Source organism: Morus notabilis, unplaced genomic scaffold (genome assembly GCF_000414095.1).
Source record: "Morus notabilis unplaced genomic scaffold, ASM41409v2 Scaffold101, whole genome shotgun sequence".
NCBI lineage: Eukaryota > Viridiplantae > Streptophyta > Magnoliopsida > Rosales > Moraceae > Morus > Morus notabilis.
The window spans coordinates 67,590-95,380 of record NW_010364303.1 but is presented as its reverse complement, the minus strand read 5'-3'; the positions used below and the strand labels follow the sequence as shown (position 1 = coordinate 95,380).

The 27,791-nt window shown below is 39.6% G+C and overlaps 2 protein-coding genes across 3 annotated transcripts; both read left to right on the top strand.

Annotated features, from left to right (window-relative positions):
• Positions 1–9,298: 9,298 nt before the first annotated feature.
• LOC112093126 (phosphoinositide phospholipase C 6-like) lies at positions 9,299–13,257 on the top strand. Its single transcript, XM_024171003.1, is given in 10 exon segments — positions 9,299–9,659; positions 9,661–9,868; positions 10,156–10,352; positions 10,443–10,578; positions 10,673–10,879; positions 10,981–11,219; positions 11,381–11,498; positions 11,798–11,941; positions 12,040–12,126; positions 12,869–13,257. Coding segments are annotated over 10 exon segments (1,737 nt in total). The 5' UTR covers positions 9,299–9,552; the 3' UTR covers positions 13,163–13,257.
• A 1,746-nt stretch (positions 13,258–15,003) lies between these two features.
• LOC21404835 (phosphoinositide phospholipase C 2) lies at positions 15,004–20,893 on the top strand. Of its 2 annotated transcripts, none has more exons than XM_024170967.1 (9): positions 15,004–15,237; positions 15,795–15,991; positions 16,209–16,344; positions 16,415–16,636; positions 16,979–17,193; positions 17,346–17,463; positions 18,497–18,649; positions 18,780–18,866; positions 20,561–20,893. In XM_024170967.1, the coding sequence occupies exons 1-9, from the start codon at positions 15,052–15,054 to the stop codon at positions 20,852–20,854; spliced, it is 1,608 nt and encodes a 535-aa protein (XP_024026735.1). In that variant the 5' UTR covers positions 15,004–15,051; the 3' UTR covers positions 20,855–20,893. The 2 variants fall into 2 exon arrangements, with proteins under 2 accessions (XP_024026735.1, XP_024026734.1); XM_024170966.1 differs by having other exon boundaries at positions 16,976–17,193.
• The last annotated feature ends 6,898 nt before the right edge of the window (positions 20,894–27,791 follow it).

Sequence of the window (27,791 nt, the reverse complement as noted above, 5' to 3'; positions counted from 1 at the left end):
AGCAGGAAATACATCTGTAAACTCATCCACTACAGGGATTCCCGCACTATCTCTAATTACCTCAAGTTCTCCTTCCAAAGCAAGAAGGGAAGAAAAACAGGCTAGATTCCTACGTCCCCCAACACTGTACTTCAACATTCATTCTCCTAGGACTGGATTCATAGCTGCCCGATAAGAAATCACTGTTCCAGACTTAGTCATCAAAGTCACTCTCCTACGGTAACAATCAACAATTGCTCCGTATTCTGACAACCAATCCATTCCGAGGACCACATCAAACAGGCTCATCGGAAGGATAATCAAGTCAGCTCTCATTCGCTCACTCCCAATCGTGATTTCACACGATCTACACACATTCAACACCTCCACACATCCCAGTGGGGAGTTCAAAATCATCGGGACTTTTAAATTCTCATATTTCAGTTTCAAAGTTCGTACAAAAGAACTTGATATAAACAAGTGTGTGGCACCTGTGTCAAACAACACGTGAGAAAAAGAATGAGAGATTAGAATCATACCCTCAACTACCGCGTTGCTGGTCTGACCTCCAGAGCTGCCTCCTGCCAGGGCATAAGCTTGTCCTTGTACTTTCCCTTTCCCTCTGTCACCAACATTAGGCCGTTGGGTCGGAGGCCTATACTATTGCGGCGGAGGTGGTTGTACCGGTCTCGGCGCTTGAGGCCAGAATTGTGTAAACAGAGGTGGTTGATAAGTCGGCACAGGAGGGTATGGTATCTGTTGTGGCTGATATGGTGGCATATACTGTGGTGGCCCTTCTTGACTCTAGGAAGCGTCACTTTGGGCTTGTTGAGTCGGCGGCCAATTAGGACAATTCCTCCTAATATGACCCACATGCCCACAATGGTGACACCTGGGCCCGTATGGAGCATTTCTGTCACTTTCGGACGAACTACTGCCACCGCTTGTTATTTCCCCAACCGTCTGCCCCTGGTTGCGGTTTCTCCTACTACTCCGCTGTGGTCCACCTGAATCAGAAGGTCTACCAAAGACAGAAACCCGACCAGTTACCTCTTTACTTTGGTGATAGGCCAAGTTATCCTGTTCCACCCTTGTAGCAGCAGCTACCAAATCCCGGAAATTTTGAATCCTTAAAGCCACCAATGACCTCCTCAGAGAATTCTTGAGACCCTTCTCAAACTTAAGACATCTAAGGTGTTCAGATTCCACCAAAGATGGCGCAAACCGGGATAGGTCATTAAACTTGGCCTCATACTCCCTTACAGACATGTCACCTTGCAATAGAGACATGAATTCTAATGCCTTTTCATCCCTATAACTCTGAGGGAAGTACTGTTCATTAAACAGTGTATCAAACTGCTCCCAGGTCAGTCCTGCAACATCTATTCTTCTCTTGACCTGTTTCCACCAGGTATTTGCTAAACCCTCCATCTTGTATACGGCAAATTCCACCCAATATTCATCTGGAACTCCTATAGTACTCAAATGCTTAACTATGGAGTCTAACAAGAACTCTGCCTCCTGGGGTCCTCCCTCACTATTAAACGAGGGGATAGGCGCACGCCTAAATTCCTGAAAGTAACCTTGCTTCCTATCCTCAACCGGCCGCTCGTTTTGAGCTCTAGTGGCCATGCCTTGAAAGGCAGCATACATGGCATCCAGAAATCCCTGATTCTGTTGTACCGGTTGATTAACGGGTCTACGGTGAGGCACCATTTCATTTAACTGAAATAAAACTAGACTGTTCAGTGGATTACAGATGTCACACATGTATGTACAATCCTGGGGTTTCTTAACTTAGGGCTCTGATACCACTCTTGTCACGCCCCGCAAACGGGGTGGGTGACGTGGAGCTCGATTATGGATTAATAAAGTAGATTCCCAAACGAGCCCCACTCGACTGAATTAAAATATAAATTAAACTACAGAATCTCGAGCCTCTGACAACACACAAGGCTCCACCCACAGGACATACAGTATCGTACATACATGAACATGTAAATAATCATTACAACAGACATCAACCACAATCTAGTTAATCCAAATATTACATAAGTTTACATAATTTCTCAAATTCCTTACATTTGTCCAAGAGGACGTCCACGATCTTTACTTGATTCCAACAGCAGCACAACTCAGCTGCTCCGTAGCAATTTTTCAGCTACTATGCACCGCTCCTAGAATCTCCTGAGAGTGGTTTAATACATTTAAAACATAAAACGTGAGCGAAAGGCCCAGTGGGAAGTTATTTACAAAGACGTAAAATAAATAAATAGATAAAATGCAAGTAAATAAATAAATGAGTACGTAAATAAATAGACATTTAGTTCCAACAGACAGTCGAAACCTCACATCCTTTTTCGCAAAGGAAATAAATGTAAAATCTCCATATTACAGGCTTCAGCAAGTAATTAGTACAAATTACTTACCTAACCAAGTGCCTCACCTACCCGGATCGAGTGTCAGGTTCTGTCCCCGAGGATGCACTCTCCGCATCCTATCTAGGCTTACAACAATAGACTCTATTACCAGTTCACAAGATCTCTTTGCTTAAGAAATCATTCATTAACTTTTCTAAAATCATTTTTATGACCCCACGAACTACTCAAGCCGCGGATCCCATGACTGGGCAAGCCATGAGATTCCATGACTAAACAAGCCATGGTTTTCAAAGCATTTTTCTTTCACAAACCAATCCCTTTCTTTAAAACATTTTCAAGGCCAAAATCATTTTTGAAAACAGGTTCATAAGGAAAAGGGATAGAAATCCTACCTCGCACGATCAAAGCTAGGACTAGCATTGCCTTTTCTGGCTTCCGCTTCCTCAAGCCCCTTCAGTCTGAATCCTCAGCGATTACTGATGCAAAACAACACTTTAAGATTAATTCTCATTTCTAAAGCAATCCAAATCTCAATTTCCAACCAAGATTTCATATTTGTGTGCCCTAATCCATTTTCATGTTTCAAATTATCATTCCAAGGGTTTTCAATCTCAAAACAAGGATTAAAGATGATAATCCATTCATCTTAAGTCCTCAAATGAAGCTAATTTGGGTTCTCCCCAAAAACAGGGGTCAAAACAATATTTTTCAGGCCAAACAGGGTCAAACCCGTGTGCACTGGTCGACCGGTGACAGAGCAGTACAACACTACCGGTCAACTGGTAATGTGCATACCGGTCGACCGGTCAGCCTGTAATCCGGTCGACCGCATAGGTCGACCGGTTCCCACGTGATCCGATCGACTGCACAGGTCAACCGGTGGAATCAGCTGCGCGAGAGAAGCTCGCAGAAATCAGTCCAAAAACCTGCAAATCCAGTCCCAAATCGAAATATTTCAAAGGGAAACCACTAGATCTGTGTTCTAGGTCCTAAAACAAGTCTAAAGAACCCAAGATCTCCAATTTCTACCATAGTTTTACTCAAAAACCATCAAAATCCAGTTTGAACCAAAAATAAGTTTTGAAATTCAAAAACTTGAGATTCAAGAGAGGTTCTTTTAGTAATCTTACCTCGAATCCTTCTCTCGACGTTGAAAACTTCTTTAAATCTTTTCTTGGTTCAAGATCCGTTTGATTTGGGACAAAAATGAGAGAGAGAGAGAGATGCACAGGAGAGAGAGTGAGAGAGAGATGCATGGGAAGGGAAATGAAAGAAAGAAAAGAAAAGAAAAGGAAAGGAAAAGAAAAGAAAAAAGAAAAGAAAAGGACATGTGTACAATATTTTAAAAGAGCAGTCCAGAAAATGCGCCCATACACACTTCTGGGTTTAAATAAATTGCTGAGAATAATTTAAATACCTCAGAACTATTTAAACTCACACGTGTCAGAAATATTTATTAATTAATACTCACTTAATAATCCAGATTAGGCATACTAATAATCTCAATTACCTTAATTAATCTCTTTTAATTCTTCAGGGTGTTACAGTTAAGCAAGTCCTTTGCCATGAAAGACTTGGGATTGGCGAAGCAGATACTTGGTATGAAGATCTCCTGTGATAAGAAGAATGGGAAGTTCTGGTTATCTTAAGAAAGCTACATTGAAAAGGTTCTTGAAAGATTCAATATGAGTAAGGCCAAGGCTGTTTGTTCTCCACTTGCAGGTCACTTCAAGCTTACAGTTAAGCAATGTCCTACAAGTGAGAAAGAAAGAGAAGAAATGAGCAAAGTGCCATATGCGTCTGCAGTTGGCAGTTTGATGTATGCCATGGTTTGTACAAGACCAGATATTGCTCATGTAGTTGGAGTTGTTAGTCGATTTCTCTCTAATCTTGGAAAAGAACACTGGACAACAGTAAAATGAATATTGAGATATCTGAGAGGTACTTCCAGGGTGTGTTTATGCTTTGGCAGTGGTGAGCCTATTATAGATGGGTACACAGATTCAGACATGGCAGGTGACATTGATTCCAAGAAGTCTATTTCGGGATTCCTGATGACTTTTGCAGGGGGAGCAGTCTCTTGGCAGTCCAAGCTACAAAAGTGTGTCGCTCTATCCACCACATAAGCTGAGTACATACCAATTACTGAAGGTTGCAAGGAAGCTTTGTGGATGAAGAGGTTTCTTGAAGAACTGGGCATGCAACATGAGAAGTGTATTGTCTACAGCGACAATCAGAGTGCCATCCACCTCTCCAAGAATTCAACATTCCATTCGAGATCCAAGCATATTGATGTGAGATATCACTGGATTCGTGATGTGCTTGAAGGGCAGCAGTTACACTTAGAGAAGATCCACACTAGTGAGAATGGATTAGATATGTTGACGAAAACTTTGCCTAAGGAGAAACTTGAAGCTTATAGGCAGAGAGCGGGCTTAGTTGAGCCCACCAAATAATGCGGAGGGGGAGTTTGTTGGGTTCCGCCCCATTTGTGGGCTGGAACAAAGAATGGGACTTAAGCCCAAATGCCAAAAAAAAAAAAAAAGAAAGGTTGCTGCTCACATGGGCAGCACACCAGACAAAATAGAAAAAAAAAAAAAGAAGGAGAATCGAGGGTAGCAGAGGGTGCAGCCGAAAAAAAAAAAAAAACCAGAGAAAGAAAGAGAGAGAAAGAGAAAAGGGGTAGGGTTTTGGTGCTTGTGCAAGACGATTGGGTGGTGAAACGTTGTCGGTTTCGGCTCAAATTTAACATGGAGAATCCTTGTGGCGAGCTCTTCCAATCTACCGGATTTAATTTCTCATTTAACCTCTCTTTAGTACTCTTTTGAGTACTCCTATTTTGGTGAGACCTAAGCTTTTCTTTGGTGTTATTGTTGTTATCCATCTTTGATGATTATGTCTATATTGTTGGTGAACCAAGAATAGTGTTTCTTGATGATATTATTGTTGTGAGCCTCTAGTTTGATTCTAGAGAGAGACTTTGTAATCCCATTGTTAATATAGTGGAAGAAATTTAAGTGGCCTAAGGGTCCCGTGGTTTTTACTCTCAATTTGAGAGGTTTTTCACGCTAAAAATTGGTGGTGTTTCATTTGTGGTTGATTATTTTGATTAATTGGTGCATTGGTTGTTTTGCTTTGTTGACATTTTATTTGAGATCCTATTTTAGCATACAAAGAGGAAAAGTTTTATTTCACAATTATTAGTATTAGTTTTCCCAACAGTATTTAAATAGATGGTTAGATAGCAAACCAAACGCAAATTTACATTTTTAATTTCCAAAAACTCACCAAAATACTATTATCAAACAATATTTTAATAACTATTTGCAAAATTTTCATTAGTGGTTTTTTTTTTTTGGTTTTTTTTTTTTTTTTTTTTTTTTTTTTTTTTTTTTTAATAAATAAATTGGGTGATGTGATCATTTCAATTAAAAATCACTCCGCATCAAAGTTGATATCTACCGATTTTTCTCTCCTTATTTTTGGTTACTTTTTTTAATATGATTTTGATCGACAAGGGATTGAACTTCAGATTAAACAGGTCTTCAAGCATCGATGAATACAACTTTCGCCAATTATATATGTACTCGTAAAACTTAAGAACGTGAGTTGTCATGGCTTACCCAATTTTTTATGCAACAATAAACAGATAAATATTTGAAACTTTTCTCTCCATATAGCTCACATACAGGCGTCTAAATGTCAACACTAGTAAAATAATTTAACGGATAAGAGTAAGACCACCGGTGTACTTTATCTTCTTTTTCGCGGGCAACCAAGAAAAAAAAATGTTCTAATGGTTCTCTAATTATGGAAGCCCGTGAAATATACAAAATCAGTACAACCTTTTTAAAACCAAAAGAATATAATCACTAAAATGAAAGATCAAAAAATATACATAATTTGACGTATGGGCATGGCACATGATATGGTTAAATAAGGGATGACAAATGACTTGTATATGTATATCATGAATGTGTGGCTTGAAATTTTTACTAATTTACTTTTTATATTTTTGGTCCTCTAAGTTTTGGCTCTTCTATTTTTGGCTCATTGGAACTATCTTCATGTATGCTCCTCTCTGTTGGTTAATGAAATATCTATTTATAGGGAATTTTTTTGGTGGATCAGGAAAACAAATCTCTACTATTAGATCTATATTAGATAATGTTTGTTCTGCATACTTTTTTAATTTAATGCGATTTTAATTATATCTAATAGTTAGATATCAAATCTAATTGGTATAAAGGCCTACTGAAAAAATTGTCCCATTTGTATAAAAAAAAAGCATTTAGAACTTTTCCTAGTGACAACATTATATACTTCGGAAAAACTCTTGATCTCAGACTTTATAAATGAGTATATATAACTAGTACAATTGAGATCTTATTTCCCATAAAATTTCCAACCCCATTAAAGATGCAAGTTTTTCTAAACCTAGCAAGTAGCAACATCCTTTTGACGTTTTTATTTGTCTTACACGGTATTCCTTTTTTATTCTTTTTTAATGAATGTGTTTGCTTACTTTTACTAATTATTAGTATTATCCTTGCTTTTGTCGGTAGCCTGTTCCCATTAATTAATAATCAAGAACATTGAGATAATATTGTTTGCATTTCCTCACTATGTGTAATATGCAAACTGTTTTGGTTGACTTTGAGGAAAAACTTGTGTCATGCAATTTTACTCAAAATTTGCCAACTAAACCCCAACTGATCTTCAGCTAGTAAATAAAGGAAATTATCAATAACATTGTTAACATACAATACATATAAGGTCCGTTTAGTTTACTGATTCGAGTTTTTAATTCAAGTTAAGATGTGATGTTATATGAGAGCTTTTTACTGTAGTAAAAAAATTAGATGTAATTATTTTTTAGAACTCTTTACTGTAATAAAATTCAAATTTTAAACTGAAATCGACAAAGTGAACGGGACCATAATTTAACCAAAAGCTCTAGTATTTAATTTCAGCTGTTGTTCCAGATAAGTTTATATTCGATGGGGTCGCTTTTAATAATGCCAAACTGACGTCCGTGCTTACGGAAACATGCTATGATGCGTATACATATGACGACAAATCTTAATGCAAATTTCCAACTTTTCTTTTTGTAAAAAAAAAAAAAAAAATCAAACTTTTTTTTGAAAATAACGGTCAGTGTGAATAATATTTTCTTACAATATATCATGTAGAAGAAGGGTATATACACGCGGAACTATGAGAGTGGCCATGCATTGCACTGTCATCGTTGAATTCTTCGGCCACTCCATAAAGACTCAGTCCCAACCATTAATAGTGCAGTGCAGTGGGGAAACCAAGCAACGCTTTGTCGTTTTCTTACTTTTATGGTGAAGCATAATAAGGCCTACCCGCTGTTTTTCTCATGGCTGCAATTATTTATATGGTCCACAGTCCACTAATGCAAGTATCTATCGTTCCAAAACCTCCAGAATATACGTATGTATAATGTAATGAGTGTGTATGTGTGTGTATATATATCCATTTTCTACGTGTATTTATTACACACACACACACACACACACACATATATATATATATATGCATATGTATATATGTATGTTGGTTATCTCTCTTTAATTCCTTTGTTTGTTCATGGGCCAAGCTTTCTTGAATTCGAATCAAGTACAATTATTATATATGGTCTTAGATCATTGACAACACATATTTCACATGCGCATGCATTGAGTTGCGGGGGTTGTGTGGAACTATCAGCTCCACCTTGAAAGCTAGTAATGTCAAGGTGACCCAAAAAAAACAAAAAAACAAAAACAAAAAACCAAAAAGAATGAGCTAGCACTTTCGAATTGTGGTAAATTAAAAAAAAAAAAAAACAGAGAGAGAGAGAGAGATAAAAAAAAAAAGAAAAAAAGAATAGTGTCATAATTAAGTATCAGCTGATTTTACCTTACGCAGCACATGTATAAATGTATGACGATAATCCATGTGGCGCCAATTCACAGTTGTTGTCTACCAAACTGTAAGACTAATGAGGCCCATCTAATTATGTTATTACAAGAGGACATCAACAGTCAATATTCACTCACGCGTTATCATATATGTATATAGCTCCTAATTTTGTTACTAGTTATAATTTTTTTGGTCATTTTTCGTTAAGTTTTAGTGAGCAATTGATCAATTGCTAAACACTGATGCTCAATTGATCACTATTTTTCTAAGGGCTCAATTCACTATTCAATACTAGGGAAACTCCTGTGGATTTGATTCAGTGTACCATTAAGAGGACAAGAAAAACGTGCAATCGATATTCAACACAAAAAGAGAAAAGAAACGTGGGACATATATATATATATATAATCCTTTCTAGGCTTCGGTACTGTTCTACTGAACATTATGGGTCATGGGTTGGCTTTCAGCGAGAGCTAGAAAGTTAAGAAGACTTTGACCCGTGGAAATGGTTTACTGAATTACCAACGTGTATCTGGCGTTTAATTTTTTGATGGTCTATTTAATTTATTGATTTGAGTTAAGATATAATTTTATATAAAAATTTTTTATTATAATAAAATTTAAATTTTAAATTCAAATTACGGGGACAGATGGGAAGGGATTGGTCTTCTTTCAGCTTGCTTTTTCTCCATGAATTGTGAAGTGACCATTTTTTTCCCTCTTCTTTTGTTTTTTTCTTTAATAAGTAGACATAAATCAAGATGGGTGTCCAATAACATTTCACGTGAGGGATTTCTGTTTCTGTCGTTCTTCCTCCTTTCTTAATCAGATTTGCTTTTCAGAAATGGGAATTTCCATGGTATATAACGTTCTTATAGTCTAGAAAATTACACTAATAATAATCTCATTTATTGAAGCCTATAGCTCTTCCTCATGGAATAACAATTTACAACAGAGATATCATGACTTTTCGAGTGGAATAATAAAGTTCATCTAATTGCAATTATTTCACCAAAAACTATCTAACAAAAAAAAAAAAAATACCGACTAATAAGTAATAATTCACATGTAAAAGTAGATAAAAATATCGCAGCAGATTTATCTCTGTCTCAAGCCAAAAAGGCAGAGCAACCTTTCACATTTTTCGAGTACTTGAACCAACTCTCTTTCACACTCTCTCTCCATTATAAATCTCCAAAGGCTGAGAATCTGTTTGGCCAGAGAGAAAAAGAAGGAAAGAAAGAGAGAATCTGGGAGGAGAAACATGGGGAGCTACAGAATGTGCGTGTGCTTCACTAGGAGGTACAGGATCACGGAGGCGGAGCCGCCGTCGGACGTGAAGGAGACTTTTGAGAAGTACTCGGATGGCGGATAATGCCGAGCAGCTGCGGCGGTTCCTTGCGGAGGTCCAGTCCGACGACTCCGTTTCAACGGAGGACGCCGAGGGAATAGTGGAGCAGCTCCACCACTGGCGACACCACCACCACATTACCAACAAGTTCAGAAAGCACTCTCTCACTCTTGACGACTTTCATCACTACTTGTTCTTTGTTGATATGAATTCCCCTATTCCGGATCAGGTACATATACATATATATATATATATATATATATATATATATATAAGCTATATCTGTGATAAGCTTGTAGAATATGATTTTAGTGTTCTATAAGTTGATCTTTCTGTTCACCATACTTGTCCTGCTTTATCAGCAGAAAAAACTAGTGATCAGAACAACATATTGATCCCCAGTTTCTTCTCCTGATAAAAGAGAGATTTTTGGGTGATCGAATGGATCTGTAATTAGTGATTGTTACCAAGAACACTAACATGTGAAACTTGACATAATTTTTTTAAAAAAAGCAGGTTCATCAGGATATGAAAGCTCCTCTGTCGCATTATTTCATATACACTGGACATAATTCTTATTTGACTGGGAATCAACTGAGCAGCGACTGCAGCGACGTTCCGATAATCAAGGCTCTGCAGAGAGGTGTAAGAGTTGTGGAGCTTGATATTTGGCCTAATCCCACCAAAGACGATGTGCATGTTATTCACGGAAGGTAATTTTTCATTAATCTATCTAATGTTTCTCTTCTTTTGAAAGGTTTTTTTAGCGTATCGTATATAATCTAATATGTAAACATATATAGGACTTTGACAACTCCTGTGGATCTACTGAAATGTTTGAAGTCGATTAAAGAACACGCTTTCGTGGCTTCTCCGTACCCGGTCATTATAACTCTTGAAGATCACCTTCCGCCGGATCTCCAAGCTAAAGTAGCTCAGGTGATTTTACAGTTTCATCTGTCAGCATTTTTGGTTGGAGTTTTGAGTATTGTTTTGAAGATCTCATTTCTCTGCTTTTGTATTCCAATTTTAGATGATCTCCAAAACATTCGGGGACATGTTGTTTTATCCCGAATCTGATTGCTTATCGGAATTCCCTTCACCGGAAAAAATGAAATACCGGGTCATTATTTCAACCAAACCTCCAAAGGAATACCTTGAACAGGAAAAAACCACCAAAGAAACCGAAGATCACAGCTCGAAAAAGCGAAGAGACTCTGACCAAGAAGAAAATCAATCGGTACATAAAACATATTTTTTCTTAGCATTGTAATTTCATTTGTAACCCTGCATTTTTTCCATCTTAGATGATTAAATTTTTGCCTTGATGATTACTTACAGAGCGAAAGTGATACAAGTGAACACAATAAAGAAGATTGTGAAAATAAAAAGAAGTGTGATGCTCATCGGAGCGTATCTGGAGCACCGGAATACAAGCGTCTAATCGCGATGCATGCCCGTAAACGGAAAGGGGGTTTAAAGGAGCAATTAAAAGTAGAGAGTGATAAAGTCAGCCGCCTAAGTTTGAACGAACAAGCACTTGAAAGGGCTACCTCATATCATGGAACAGATGTTGTTCGGTACATACTACATTCTTTAGTGTTCTTGTGATCATAACATCTGAAAATTTATTATTATGCAATTTTTTTTTCCTTTTCTTTTTCTCTGCATATTTGTTCAGTGATTCTTCATGGCTAACCATAAGACTTTAAATTTTTTTTTTTTTTTTAAATTCTTGTAGATTTACTCAGAAGAATTTCCTGAGGGTGTATCCTAAGGCTACTCGGGTTGACTCCTCAAACTACAAGCCGTTAATGGGTTGGATGCATGGTGCTCAAATGGTTGCTTTAAATATGCAGGTTTGGTAAATTTGGTGCCTAAATTTGTTTTCTATCTCAAATCATTCACAAATAACATACTAATTAAATGCGTCAAGAACGTCGCTGACGTCGTTTTATTTTTGCTTTGCCTTGCTTTCTCGAGTTCTTTTTTTTTTTTTTTTTTTTTTTTTTAATAATATGATAGGCACAAAACATATTCTTTGTCGAATTAAACAATGTGTTGTTAAAAATACCTGGTCTCTCATGACCATAATGTTAAGACTTAATGGTTTTTTCAGTATTAAAAAACCTCAAATTTTTTCTGACTGAATTGGCAGGGATATGATAAATCTCTGTGGCTGATGCATGGCATGTTTAGAGCAAATGGGGGTTGTGGTTACGTGAAAAAGCCTGAGTTTTTAATGCATAATCAGACATTATTTGATCCCAAAGCAGAATTGCCAGTGAAGAAGACTTTAAAGGTTAGATCTTATAGTTTCTAATTTTTCCTTGCTTTTCTGGCCAAACCAAAGTGTTATAAGCTATCTCCTCCTACTCATTGGTCTAATAAACATGGCAGGTGAAAGTATACATGGGAGATGGATGGCATTTGGATTTCAAACAAACCCACTTTGATTTGTACTCCCCTCCAGACTTCTACGCCAGAGTAAGTATATATTAGTGAATGGTCATATTTAAAAGTTTTTTTTTTCCTTTTCTTTTTTATTTTATTTTAAAAAAAGCTTTTATGACACTCCTTTATCAAATCCTTCCCAAAGTCAACCTACTGATTTACAAAAGATAGTGCTACAAGTTAGAGGACCACTTGTGGAGCTCACCTGATTTGTTAGAGCAGTTTTACTTTATTTTTTTGTTAGAGCACTTTTGTCGAGAAGTTCTAACTTCAAGCATACGTGGAAAATATTTTATAGGCTAAATAAACACGTGAGAAATTCACGTAAGTACTGAAAAAATGAACTATTAAAAAGGTTTTGTTTTCATCCGTTCAATCTATATCAAGAAGTACCGTTTAATTTACATATTTTTTTAATTTGATATGATTTTGATTAAATTTAACGGTAAAAAACCGATCATACCGATAAAAGATCCTGATAGGAAAAAATCCACTAAGCACTCTGTCTTTTTAATATTTTTGTAGAAAAAGTGGGACTCAGCATATAAATATGTGAACTTAAGAGTATAAAGTTTTGAGTTGTATGGAATTCCACAATATTTTCGTGTTTATTATGACTTATGGTACTCAACTCAACAAATACAAATGCATTTGGTTTATGGCAAATAAATAAATTATACAAATGTACTTAAGAAGCATTTGTGCATAATTTATAACCAACAAATTAATTATTCTGCTGATCATGAAATCTAACTCTCCATGATATATTGATTAGCTTGGGATAGCAGGAGTGCCAGCAGATGAAACAATGAAGAAAACAAAGAAAAAAGAGGATGACTGGACACCCGTTTGGGACGAGGAGTTCACGTTTCCGCTGACTGTACCAGAGCTGGCTTTGCTTAGAGTTGAGATAAATGAGTACGACATGTCAGAGAAAGATGATTTCGCTGGCCAGACTTGTTTGCCTGTTTCTGAGTTGAAACCGGGAATCCGTGCGGTCCCTCTCTTTGATCGCAAAGGAGACAAGTACAACTCAGTCAGGCTCCTCATGAGATTTCAATTCCTGTAATACTTTGACCAATATTAATGTCGTTTAATTTTATCTGAATCTTTGTATATTTATCACATAATATGATAGATTTTAAGTTTTGGTTTCCTCTTTTGTCAAGCAAGCTATATATATATATATATCCTAGTTATATAATCAAGTGAAATTAGAAGGCTTTTTTTATTTTTTTTATTTTTATAGCTTGAAAGTGAAGTAGAATATGTCCGGATCCAAGGAAATACCGATATTCGACTTATTGTAAAGTGGCAGAGGGCATGATTCAAATCAAAATTTTGATTTATCTAGTTGTATTTCTTTTTCTTGCTCAGAATGAAACGAGGTTTTATTTATAGATCACTCGTAATTCACTTTGCATAGTAGTAGTTCAAAGAATTATGAATTTAAACATTAGTATAGTTGATTTTTGGTTTATTTGAGATTTTAAGTTCGAAAATTAGGATTCTTAGGAGTCAAAAATTGAGGTGCAATTGTATTTTTTTTTAGAGACTATTGTAGTTAAGAAATTTCAGGTGGGCAAATTAAAAAAAAAAAAAAGTGATTTTTTTTTTGAATGGGAGGCAAAAGCTCAAAGGAGCCCTTGGGCCTAACCTACCTACGCCCATTGTGAGTTGTGACGCTCGTAAATTCACATTGACTGAAATAATGTTCTTCAATTGGGAGATCTCTTCCCACTACTATACTTCAGGGACAATACATATGTTTATAAGAATTTGGTAATCTGAAACGCAAGCGACGGGATAAGGAATTCTAAAAGAGATAACGATGTTTCCTTTAAGTAGCATGGGTGGGGTTACTACGTAGTCAAATCATGGATATGTATTTGTACATTCTTACATATCAATGTGTATATATAGATAACATAATAATAAAATCTATCAAAAAGGGAAAAGGCGGAAGAGCTTATATCTAAACTAATATTTGGTGGGCTGGTGGAGTTTCTATATATGTAGCTTTCCGGCTACAAATGCTTTTCCGCAAGTTGGTTTCCAGGCATTTTGGTCCTTGCATGAAATCAGAAAATTCTTAGCCCACTTCGAGTAAAAAGGAATAGAATTAAAAAAAAAAGGGTCAAGTCTTTATAGATACTAAACAAGGATGTAAAGAGCTCGTCTTATGAACAACTTCAAGTGGTTTGAACTAAAAAAGTTTTTTATATTTCAAACCACAAAATTATAACACTACATTTCGAACCTATTTATCAAACAGGCTCGAAATATCCTGCATACATAAAGTTAATTGACAAATTATATCGATGTAGTAACTACTAACTACGCAGTTATTCATGTTTTGTATTCAAGCTAACAAGTTGAGCATATCGTATTAGTCTTAGCATACAATTATTTTTTTTTAAAATTAATCTATACCCCTAATTACACCCATATCCCTTCCCTCATAATTCCCTTCTTCCTTTGCAGTCAAAACCAATGAGAAGACTTTCAATTATTTGTCCTTTACCATAATGATTAAAAAAAAAAAAAAATGCTTTGAGTGAGATAAAGATTCATGCAGTAACGTGTTTCACATCAGGGTTACAAAAGGAGTACAGACGAATATTGGTTTATACATGGTAAACTAAATGGTTTCTTATAGGTTTTGCATGAGCATAGATTCTCATGACTTTGCTGCGAAGCCTTCCTAAGAATCCGATGACAAAGCCTACAATATCTATGTATATAAACAAGAGATAAAAGACCAAAAACAGAAAACCGGAAAATCCTAATCAGAAGCTGATCCGAGTCATTATTATCATGGTTACAACTACAACATCAAAAATATATAGACAGTCCTACAAGGTCTGCTTTTGTTTCAAAAGAAGGTTTAAGTTGGGAGCTCCTGATCCTCCAGAAGACGTGAAGAATTTGTTTGATGAGTACTCAGATGATGGCTATATGACATTAGACCATCTAGTCACCTTTCTGAAGGAGGTCCAAGGAGAAGAGTACGCTCGAAAGGAAGATGCTCAGGCCATATTTGAGAGTCTTAAGCATCTCAAGATCTTTCACAGAAATGGCCTACATTTGGATGCCTTCTTCAGATATCTCCTTGGTGATCTCAATCATGCTCACACTCCAATGGTAATCGCCTTAATTTCTGTTAAATCTTATTGTTCTAATTGCTCTAATTTAAAAAAAGTTAAACATTAGTTGTTTAGTTTAGAGAAATGCTATATATCTAACCCCATTCCTACTCAAAAGCTACTGCTCTTAATTGACATTCTGTGAGCCTTTCATTAAGAGAGAGAGAAGGTGTTTTAGCCTAGGAAACTGCATGAGAACGAGATTAAAACTCCTTTCAGAATAAAAAAAAACTTTGACGAAGTACAAATACATTATATTTTAATTTATCTTCTATCATTTCATGTCAATTCAATTAAAATGTGATATTAACTCTAACGTTAAACTACATCAATTAAAAGACCATACCACATAAACTATTTTAATTGATGTGGCATGATATATATCCTATATTATTATTATGTGGAACGTGTGAGGCAAATCTATATAACATATTAATTATACATGTGCAAGTATATTTTTGTTAAGTCTTTATTCTTTAGCAAACAAAACAGAAATATCATTATCCAAGTTTCCAAGTAATTGATTTATATGAGAAATATTGTCTTTGAATGCAGATACACCATGACATGAATGCTCCATTGGCACATTATTACTTATTCACAGGCCACAACTCCTACTTAACAGGGAACCAACTCAGCAGCGATAGCAGCGTTGTTCCCATCACAAAGGCACTAAGACGTGGTGTTAGAGTAATTGAACTGGATTTGTGGCCTAATTCCGCAAAAAACGACGTGGAAGTTTGCCATGGAGGGTATTTTCGACCATTAATCGTTCGCAATTGAGATCATATACTCATATCAAAATAAATGACATGGATATTAAGTAATAGGCCTGATAATTAAGAAATAATTAACATCATTGCTTCACATACAACATGCTAATTAATTAGTTAAATTTTAGATGAGAAAAATTCTACTTTTTTTTTTTTTTTTTTTTTCTCTTACCTAATTTGTTGAATGTTTAATTAGGACTCTGACTAGTCCAGTGGCACTCAAGGATTGTTTGCGTGCTATTAAGGACAATGCGTTTGTTGCTTCTGAGTATCCTGTCGTTATAACTTTTGAGGACCACCTCACTCCAACTCTTCAAGCTAAAGTGGCCAAGGTAACTAAATTTACATATTCACATATATGGATGAGTTTTCGATAGTTATAATATAATTATTTGTTTGTAGATGGTGACTAAGACGTTTGGAAATATGCTATATTGCCCACTATCGGACTATTTAGTGGACTTCCCGTCACCTGAAATATTGAAGAAAAGGGTTCTTATTTCAACCAAGCCACCAGAGTATCGTGAATCTCAACACGGCAGCACTAGAAAGAAGAAAGAAAACCTTAAAGATCATTCAAAAGATGACGAAGAAGATTCGCCAAATGAGGCACCTGATGATCAGGTGCATTCTATGACCTAATTGCTAACTGTAAACTAGGGGGAGAGCCACATACTAAAGGCAGGCGGCTGCTACATCTGAATTTCTTTTCTTTTAAATTTTTATTAAATTTGTAGTTTTCCCTCCTTAAATTATGAAATTCTATGTTTACCCTACCTCATAATATAGCGTCCCAGCCCAATTATAATTTATTGATAGAAAAAAAAAAACAGCTGGCAGCAGCCTCGCCGCGCCTAGCTCATTTTTCTGTCTCTGCCCTGCATATAATGCTTAATCACACGCAATGTTCCAGTTTATAACTCCTCTGCTTTACTTAAATGTCACTGGCTTGAGATAATTAAGCAGGACAGTGATGACAATGATCGAGAGGAAGACGATGATGAGGACGAAGACGATGAACACGATGTTCCAGAATACAAGCAGTTAATCGCCATTCACGCAGGGAAGCCCAAAGGTGAGTTTCAAAAGTGGTTGGCCGATGCTGTTAAGGTCAGACGCCTGAGTTTGAGTGAGCAACAGCTTGAGAATGCCGCCAAGACTAACGGAACTCATATGGTCAGGTATGTCAATAATATTGTCATGTATACTTATGTTAATTAAATTTATTATTAATCATTCTAGTTTACATATGTTTAGGCAAGCTTATTATAAAAATAAAAAAAATTTAAAAATTAAAAAGAAATAGTCATATTAAATTTTCTGTATGTTCTAGGTTTACTCAGAGGAATTTTCTCAGAATATATCCTAAGGGTATGCGTTTGGACTCCTCTAATTATAACCCTATGCTTGGATGGATGCATGGAGCTCAGATGGTTGCATTCAACATGCAGGTAATTGGTTCTCTTTTCCGAACTTTTCACTGGTTTTTTTTTTTTTTTTTTTTTTTTTTTAATCCTTTTTTTTTTTTTTTTTGTTTTTTTTTTTTTTTTTTTTTTTTTCTTAATCCTTATTTTTGTCGGTTTGCAGCCTAATCAATTTGTACATTTTTTTAGTATGGTCATTTATTTTAACGCCCCCAAAATATTAATAAAGCGAGCTGAGTATGTAACTACTGTCTTGTGTACTATTCCTGCCCCTGCTAAAGCCATAATCATACATAAAAATTAGTATGAGTTAACACAAGTTCCTAAACTTTTATTGGTGTGACAATTTGGCTACCAATCTAATTCTATGAGTAAAAATCTCCTCAACTTAAAATTGATTAGCCAATTATTATTAAGAAATGTCTGTTAAAATTCAATCAAATTTGCGCTTCTACTTCACATGTGATTACTCTTGAGAGACAAATGGAAAATCAACTCTATTTCTCTGTTTCTTTTTTCAATGTAATCTCAAAATCCTCATCTCAAAAAACCACAAATATATACATATATATGTGTGTGTGTGTATCACATATTTCCATGGACACCATCTGTGGCGGAAGGAGCAGCATTCAAGTCGGATGTGTTTTTATTCTAATTTTTGATGTGTTTATAAGGTTATCTCAATAACTGTTCTCTAAATCCTTGTCACGTGTATTTCATGTGCATACTTCCTTCTACTTTTAACTTAAAGTTAAAAATTTTACCACAATTGCCACTAAATTTGAAGTGTAGGAAGATTTTTGCTCATAAATTGGATTGGGGATAAAATTGCCACACTTTAAAATCAAGTTCATGGATGTATTGTTGCTACTAACTCAATAGTTTATGAAACTAGTTAGTGATCATATCATTTCATTCATTTTGCAAAAGATTTATTCAATCGTTTCAAACAAGGAAAAAGGCTTTTTATAGAGTAGGGAACTTAAATTGCTCCCGGCCGTCTATAGCGCACATATTGACTTGATTTTTCTCACTTAAAAATATTATTTTCAATAAAAAGGGACACGGGAAGTACCTTTGGATCATGCAAGGAATGTTCAGATCAAACGGCGGGTGTGGTTATGTCAAAAAGCCAGACTTTTTACTCAATGTTGGTCCAGAGAATGAGGTTTTTGATCCTAAAGAAATCTTACCAGTTAAGAAAACTCTACAGGTGCCATTCAAATCTAAACCAAAACTTACAATTTTACCACTTTGCATAATTTAATTTATATAAATATAATATATATATATATTACCATTTTGTAAATGAACTGCGTACCATCATTTTACTTCGCATGCAGGTAAAGGTATATATGGGTGAAGGGTGGCATTCAGATTTCCGCCACACTCACTTTGATCGATTCTCTCCTCCTGATTTTTTTGTAAAGGTATGTCCAATATAAGAGAAAATTAATTTTCCCTGCTCCAAGGAATAATTAAACTTTGCTTTTTTTTTTTTTGGTAGAAAGTAAATTTAACTTACTTTTTTTTTGTCACTAGGATATTGTGTTCTAATCTAACAAATTCATGAAGATCAATGCTATGATAATAATTTGGGAGAAAGTTATAACTTTAAAAGTGTTGTTTCAAACGTCAAATTAAATAGATTTTGGATAAAATATGAATAACATAAAAACACGAGAATTTAATGTAGTTCGGTTTTCAACTTACGTCCGCAAGTAGAAACGACTACTATAAACCAAAAGAAATTATAAAAATCTGACAAATATCTTTTACCACTCAAATTTTAAATACACCCAAAGCCTCTCAACCCAAAATTAAGAACACCAAATATTATATATATATATGCTTAGGGTTGAAGTGGTTAAAAAAAAAGTATAAAAAAAAAGTAAAAAACAGTGCATGGGCCTTGGCCCTATAGCAAATTCCTAGGCTTAATTAAAAGCCGAACCCAACAATAAGGGTTCAACTTAATTGACAACTGACGGTGACCAATGATGCTAACCGAAAACAGTCGGAGGGCGGTGGCCAAAGCCGTACCTTGGATTGCCACTAGGCCAGTTCACAGTTTTAAATTTTTAGGTTGGTGACTAAAACCGATGTCTTTGCCGGTGCCGTACCCCTCTCCCCTTTGAAATCCTTGCCAGCGCCGTCCCCCTCTCCCCAAAGTCAATAAACCGATGTCCGAAAATTATTTTTTTCGTTCCCTAATTTCTCAGTTAAAATACATTTTACAAATGTCTTTATTAAAGTATATTTCTTGCAATCCTCTGTATATTTTTAAGTTACACGTGTTTTACTAATTTTTTTGTTCTTCTTTACTTCATAAAAATATATTTTTTCTCAAATATACCCTTAAGTAAATATTTTTATCCTCCTCATGTATACATCCTAATTAATTTTCTATTTAATTTGTTTTCAAAATAATTCTATATTTAGAAAAACCGCTGCCGAAATAATTATGCTCTAATATATCCTTATATATATATATATATATCCTTTTCATATTCACATATACCTTATTTATTTTTTTATTTTCCCACGTTAAAATATTTCTTTTAGTATGTTTGATTTTATTAATGAAAATATAACATTACTTTTCGATATAGATTTTTTTAAATCTAATTTTTTAAATGTGTATTGTAGAAAATTATGCATCTATTTAATTATTTTTAATCTCTTCTATAACTGTATGTTTAAAACTAAAATGAGTTTCTCTATTCAGCCAACTCATACAGCAATACGTGCTGCCCCAAGACTAGTATATATAAAACTATTGATCATTGAATTCATTGTTCTTCCGCGTTGGCAGCACAAAAGATAAAATATTTTGCCATCATGTATAACGGTAATACATGTCTCTAAATAATAGTAAAGTATTATAATAATTATTTATAAAACTTTAAGGGTTCAGAAATAGTGCCCATGATTCAATAGAGTATTTTTGTAGACAAAATAAATCTCATGTTGATATTAATTATAAACGTACACCCATCCTCTCAAAAACTTCAACCCAGAGCATGACTGACAAAAACAAAAAACAAAAAAATGGACCTTTTTATTATATATTAAAAAGAAAATATCTATGTAAACTAATAGTTGGTTAGTTATTTAATTCTAGGTTGGAATAGCCGGAGTGCCACGTGATTCGAAGATGAGGAAAACGAAGGCAGTTGAGGATGAGTGGACTCCAGTGTGGAACGAGGAATTCGAGTTCCCACTCACAATTCCTGAATTGGCTTTGCTGCGCGTCGAAGCGCTAGAATATGACACTTCTGGAAACTCAGACTTCGGCGGCCAAACTTGTCTTCCAATATCAGAGCTCAAGACTGGTATCCGATCTGTTCCTCTAAACGACCGTAAGGGAGATAAATATAAAAATGTAAGACTTTTAATGAGTTTTCAATTTGTTTAAACCTGTATTATCATAATGTTGTTTATCCTCCCTTTATAAAAGAAGAGAGAAAAAAAAAGAGGGGGGGGGTGGGGCATATTTACAGCCAAATTAAGCTTTTAGTCACTTGTCCGTTAGCTATTTGTAGCTAGCCACTTATTGTGATCATATGTATGTTTGGAAACCAAGTGTCATCAGCTGGGAACATTTTATTATGTGTGTATATTGTTGACGGTGTTTTTCGACAACTCATAGTTACCTCTCCCAAAAACACTCACGGTTCAATCAGAGATGAAAATAATGTAAAGGAGACAACAATTTTATAGTGGTTCGGCAGTAATTCTTTGCCTAATCCACTTGTGCATGCACTAATCTTTCAACTGGTTACAAATTCTCTTTCTTTTACAATGAAGTGGTTTCTAACCCTTTCCTGGGTTTTATTGGCCTTATTTATAGGCATTTTCATGTGAACATGTATTCTCTGTTCCTAAGGAGGAAGCCATCCTCTGTCCTCGGTAATCGCGAGGTAGGTGGATTTTCATGATGACTATCCCGGGAAATGCGGCTGATCCTTCCTATCTGCCGCCTGACTCTCTGACTTTTGCAGTAGCAGTCGAATGAGCACTTCCCTACCCGAGTTGACAAGACAACTTGTAGAGGGTACGACAGTGATACCCCGGCGCCGTGGCCTCAGAGCGCCGAGGCATCGCGGCCGGCGCCCATTCCCGCGCATGGTCTCTCGGCGTAGATAGTGACGCTCCCTCGGTGCCAGCGTCCGATCCTCTGCGAGCAGTCCTCGGCGTCTGTCATTCAAGAGGGTGGCTGATCTCTCGACCATGGTGTAACAATTACCCCCTAGGCCTGAACGTCGCGGCGCGACTTTCCGGGCTATGTAGCGTCGAGGATGCCACGTGGAAGTAGGACTTTCTGTGAGAAAGGGCGGTTGTTCGAAGGCACAGGGCATCATTGCGGTTGGTTCCTCGGGCAGTGGAGCAGTCACGTCGATTGTATCAACTGTCACGTCCCCATTTCCGTAGCGCCACGTGGAACTTGAGGGGTGAATCGTCGCCGTCAAATCGAGTCCTTTCCTGTTGCTCCCTCCCCGACCGTTCGATCGCGCCTTCTCAGATCTACCGTCGGATGGGACCAAATCTGATCCTACGGTCGAGATCTGGAACCCTTTGGACTCCTCGGGGACCTCCGAACTTTTCCTCTGGTGGGTATATATAACCCCATGCCTCCATTTTCCTAACCACCGAGCTTTCTGGATGTCGTTACTCTGCCGGATTTTCACCCAAGCTCTTGCTTCCGTGCCTCATTTCGCATTTGGACCGTCTTTTGATCTCAGAATCCGGTAAGTCTTCGTTCCCCTTACTCTTCCCGTAGGTCCGGTCCCATTGTTTGCGGTAGTTGCGTCAAAACACACTGTGAGGAGGGAACGTGGTCTTGCCTGGTGCCACCGACATTGTGCCGACGGCAGAGCCTACACCGCTTGACCCGCCTAATCGCCGATGAGGCCGCCAGACTTGGCTTTGTGCCTCTGGGCCTCGCGGCACATTCTCCTTGTCCTCATGTCCTGCACTTTTGGCCTCTCGACCACTAGGAGCTAACTCGCCCCCTTGTTTGCCTTTTTCCAGAGCATGTCATCGAAGCAGACTAGAGGTCTCCGAGCACAGGGTTAGAGAAGATCCCGAAGATGCCGCGACTTCGAGCACATCTTCGGATGGAAGCGGGGATTCCTTGCTTCGTCAAGTCGAGGAGTATACTGAGGCGTCAGCCTCAACCTCTTAGAAGGATGTACTCGTACTCCTCGAAGATGAGGGTGCCGACCCGCATGCCGGTTCCCCTGGGGACCGAGGGTATGGGGCGGCGCTGACGAATACTCTTTTGGGGCTGGCGACGGACCTCGACCCGTCGAAGATTAGGCCTCACGCCGCTAGGAAGGCGTTCACCGACGCAGGGATTGACCCTCAGCAATTTTACCTCATCATTCCGACCCCCACCGACAGGGCTCATAACCCTTCCCGCGGTCATATGACTGTGTATACCTGAGCGCTCACCTTCGGGCTGACTCTGCCCTTCCATCCGTTCGTGATGGCCCTCTGCAGCCTCCACAGGATTTCTCCCGCGCAGTTGTCTCCTAATTATTGGGTGACAATAAACTCCATGATAATACTATGAAGGAAATTTTTGAGCCTCGATCTAACCGTCAAGGAATTCTTGCACTGATACTCCCTCCGGGCCTCCCCTAACCAAAGGGGATTCTTTTACATAGCCTCCCATGCTAAGTCCAAACCTCCTGTCCCCCCGTAGTCATCGGGAAGACCACCAGCGCTCACGGGTGGAAACCCCAATTTTCTTCCTCGAGGGGAATTTTAATTCTCACCCCCTCGACGGCCATCGACCGTTAGGGACTCAGACAGTATTCAGCAAATACTGTAGGTTCCCTCCCTTTTCCCTTTCTTTTAAGATCTTTGTGCCGCTATCGAGGTTTATGTTACTTACTGTTTGCCACTCGCAGGTGACGAAGTCGATCGCCCAAGGCTCTCCTCAGTCACTCTCGGTCGCGTCGAGAAGATATTGTCTCTTTCTCCCGATCGTCGACGTGCCTCGGTTCTCAACACTAAGAAGAACCGCCTGCTGTACGGCCTTGTCGTAGATCTTCCTCGCCTAAGTCGACCCGTAGTCCCTCCTGCGGATTTCCTTGACGGTAAGTTTGCTCTTCCCCTTCAATTTCTTTAGCAGAGACCCGGGGGTGTAGTCGAGGTATCCCTAATTTGGTCTCATCTTTTCCGTGTAGCCGTGCCATCTGAGATGAAGTATAGCATCCTCGTCAAGCCGAAGAAGAGCACGACCGGTACGGGATCGAGCGGGACGTCGAGTCAACGCACAGCCGAGGCTGTTGTCTCGCCGGGCGTCACTGTGACCCCTAGAAAGGGGGTATTCCCCGAAGAGGCAAAAGATGACAGAGCCACGGGCGTCTCCTGTAGTCGCGGGGCCTTCCGGGTAAGGTCGGCGCCTCGAGAAGAACAAAGGTGCCGAGGTCGCGGTGAACTTGGCGGTTCCACCCCCTCCCCTTGAGCCTATCCTGCTTCTGGGGTCGAAGGTTGATGACCCTTCATTCCTTGTGCCCGACGTTGTCGACCTCGACCTCACTCACGCTTTGCGCCTCCCGCCTCGCTTCAGCCTTCCTCTGCAGGCCATATACACCTTCTTCCACGAGGACACTTGGGATGTTTTTGCCGGGGAGAGTATCCTGGACCGGCAGCGCCTGACCGTGAAGCGTCAACTCTCAGTAAGCCTCGACCTCGACTCTCATCACTACTTTTACTTGTATACAGTAGTCCTTTTCTTTTTGTTTGGGTTTCTCCATCTTGACCGCATTCTTTCTTCCCTTTGGAATTCAGGCCCTTGAGCTTGCTCTTCAGAATTACGTAGAGTTGAGGGCCCTTCTCAAGGGGGAGAGGACGTCGGTGGCCGCCGAGAAGGAGATCACCGCCCTTCGTGTAGTTCGAGACGAGCTCTCGACAGACTTGGAGGTCGAGAAGGCAAAGGTGCGGTCCCTCAAGGATAGTATCTCTAACGATAAGTCCAGCAGCTACAAGGAAGGCCTTAAAGAGGGGAGCTCTAAGGGGGTCGAGGCATACCTCTCATCTCCGGAGTTCCAGCAGCGGCAAAAAGAGACCACTTCCAAAGCCATCTCAGACTTCCTGGCCTCCGAGGACTTCCACCGCATGGTCGAAGCCAGGCTTGACACCTTCAAAGAGTCCTAGGAGCTCAAGGACTTAATTAAGGGCCACGTGCAGCAATTCAAATCCTCGACGGCCTTCGAGAAACTCGTCAACCAAAGGCTCGAGGCCTACCAGGCCTCCGCCGAGTTCGAAGAGTTTCAGCTGTCCCTGATGCAGTTCGCGGGGGAACAAATCCTCGACCGCTTCAGCCAGAAACATCCGGACGTCGACCTATCCTTCTTGGACGAGTCTGACAGTGAGGGCGTGGAGGTGGTCGAGCCGGCGCGGGGGGCCGATGGTGTCGACCAAGCGCATAGCGGTGCGGAGCAGGCAGCGGGCAGCGACGGCGAGTAAGGAGTGGACTTCAGCCGGGGCCTTCTATTTATATTTTTTATTGCAACCCCCTCTTCTCTCTCTTTTTTTTTTGCAGGGTTGTGAGGCCCAGACAATATGTTCGGTAATTTGTAATGGCCATAAGGTCGAGACAAGCCTTTATTATTTTTATTTTTCCTATGTGCACTTATGCTTGTTCCATTTATTGTGTTGTGTGGAGAATTTTTGCTAAGTGTAAGCTCGACTACCTCTTGTAAGTCGAAGAGGTGTTGCATTTTGGTGGGGGGCCTCTTTGTTGGGCCTTATACCCCCTCGTCGAAGCTGAGTTTTAGGAGTCGGCTTAGGTGCACCCTTGTCAACGCGAGTAGTAGAATGTTAAAAGCGCATGAAATCTGCTATTTGATTAAGCACGGTTGGGCCAGACCCCTACCGCCTCTACGGGTTCGTGGGGGACTTATATTGTCCCCTTGTCGAGAACAAAGCCTTGGGCTTGTCTTCGGCTCATCGTCGTCGACGTGTCGACGACTTTCATCGACGTAAAGTGATAGTTACGCGTATAATGCACTATGTAAAAAGAATCGGTCGACGTATCGACGTATCATTATTCATGTATAATATATAAGTTGGCTTTCCACCCTGCCAGGAAGGGGAAATAAAGAAACAAAAGTAGAAGGCATTAGGCCCGCTCTGTTAGGTCGACGCTTCTCGTGATTACTGGTAGTAGACCTTCAGCTGGTGTGCATTCCAGGTATGCTTGATGCTTCGACCGTCGAGCTCTGCCAGTCGATACAACCCATTAGCAACGACCTCCTTAATCATGTAGGGCCCTTCCCAGGTCGGCCCCAAGGCTCCAGAGTTTTTAGGTTTCGTGTTAGGGGTTACCACCCACAAAACTAGGTCCCCGACCCCGAAGCGCTTTTGCCTGACCTTCTTATTATAGTACCTGGCAGTCATTGCCTGGTAGGCGGCGAGCCGTAGCTGCGCATCCGTGCGCCGTTCTTCCAGGAGGTCGAGCTCCAGGCCTATCAGTTCAGTGTTCCTGTCCTCCTCGTACCGGATCACCCGGTTAGTCGGGATGGACACCTCGACCAGAAGGACCACCTCGGCTTTGTAGGCCATTGAGAATGGGGTTTCCCCCGTAGTAGTTCTACTCGTTGTTCGGTAGGCCCACAGCACTTTTGGTAACTCATCGGCCCATTTCGTTTTGTAGGCGTCGAGGCGTCGTTTGAGCGTAACCTTGATTATCTTATTGACCGCCTCGACCTGTCTACTGGACTGGGGGTAGACGACGGAGGAAAAATTCTTATGGATCCCCAGTAGCTCGCAAAACTAGTTCGTGTTGTCATTGTTGAACTGCTTCCCGTTGTTAGACACGAGGGAATGCGGCACACCGAACCTGCAAACTATGTTGTTCCATATGAAGTTTGTACATTTCTCCTCTGAGATGGTCGTCAATGGCTCGGCTTCGACCCACTTCGTGAAGTAGTTGACGGCGACAATAGCAAACTTATAACCCCCCGGGGTCTTATGTAGGGGACCGATGAGGTCAATCCCCCATTTGGCGAAAGGCCAAGGGGACACTATTGAGGTTAAGTCCTCTGAGTGCAGTCGAAGGGTGGGGGCATACCTCTGGCAGCTCTCGCACCTTTTCGCGTACTCGGCTGCATCCTTCTTGTGACTTGGCCAGTAGTACCCCTGCCGTAGTATTTTGTAGGCCAGGGACTGTCTGCCTGTGTGATTCCCACATACCCTGTCGTGCACTTCGGATAACACTCTTTTTGCATCTTCTGCGCCGAGGCACCTGAGCAAGGGCGTCGAGTACCCTTTGCGGTAGAGGAGATTGTCGTGCATTGTATACCTTGCCGCCTAATGCTTCATCTTTTTGGCCCGCTGTCTGTCCTCCGGGAGTTCACCGTCAACCAAATACTTGACGATCGGATCCATCCAGCTTGGCTGACAATCCACCGACACGACCTCAGGCCTTTTTCCAGAGGTTGGGGTCTTCAAGACCTCAACGGGCACCAAGTTTAGGAGGTTGGCATCTCTCGACGTCGCCAACTTGGCGAGAGCATCGGCGTTACTATTCTCTGCCCTCGGCACCTGCTGTATGTCGTAGGTCGTGAACCTCCCCAGGGCTTCCTTAACCTTCTTCAGATACGCGGCCATCTTTTCATCCCTGGTCTGGTACTGGCCCTTCACTTGATTCACAATAAGTTGTGAATCACTGAAGATGTCGAGGTTCTCCACTTTTAAGTGCTCCGCCAACCGGAGTCCAGCAAGCAGCGCCTCGTACTCTGCTTCGTTATTGGACGCGAAAATTCAAACCTGATGGCTGAGGTGACCTTATGCCCCTCTGGTGTGTGTAACACCAGTCCTGTCCCACTGCCATTGTCGTTGGAGCTTCCGTCGACGTAGAGCTTCCATCTCGGCGATTCGTCAGCTTCCTCGACCTCGGCTGGTAGCCCCGTGAATTCTGCCAGGGCTTGGCCCTTGACAGCGGTCCGTGGTTTGTAGTCGATGTCAAACTGGCTAAGCTCGATGGACCATTTTAAGAGTCGACCAGAGGTATCTGGCTTTTGTAGCACTTTTCTGAGTGGGTGGTTGGTCAGGACCTGCACACTATGGGCCTGGAAGTAGTGCCGTAACTTCCTTGCCGTCACAATTAGTGCAAGGGCGAGCTTTTCCATCTGGGGATATCTCGTCTCTGCGTCGAGGAGGCGCTTGCTGGTGTAATACACTGGCAGCTGCACTTTCTTCTCTTCGCGGATTACCACCGAACTAACGGCGTGTTCTGAGACTGCCAGGTAAAGGCTCAGCACCTCTCCGGTCACAGGTTTGGACAACAAATGAGGTTTCCCAAGGTGTTCCTTTAGTTGTTGGAACGCCCGTTCACA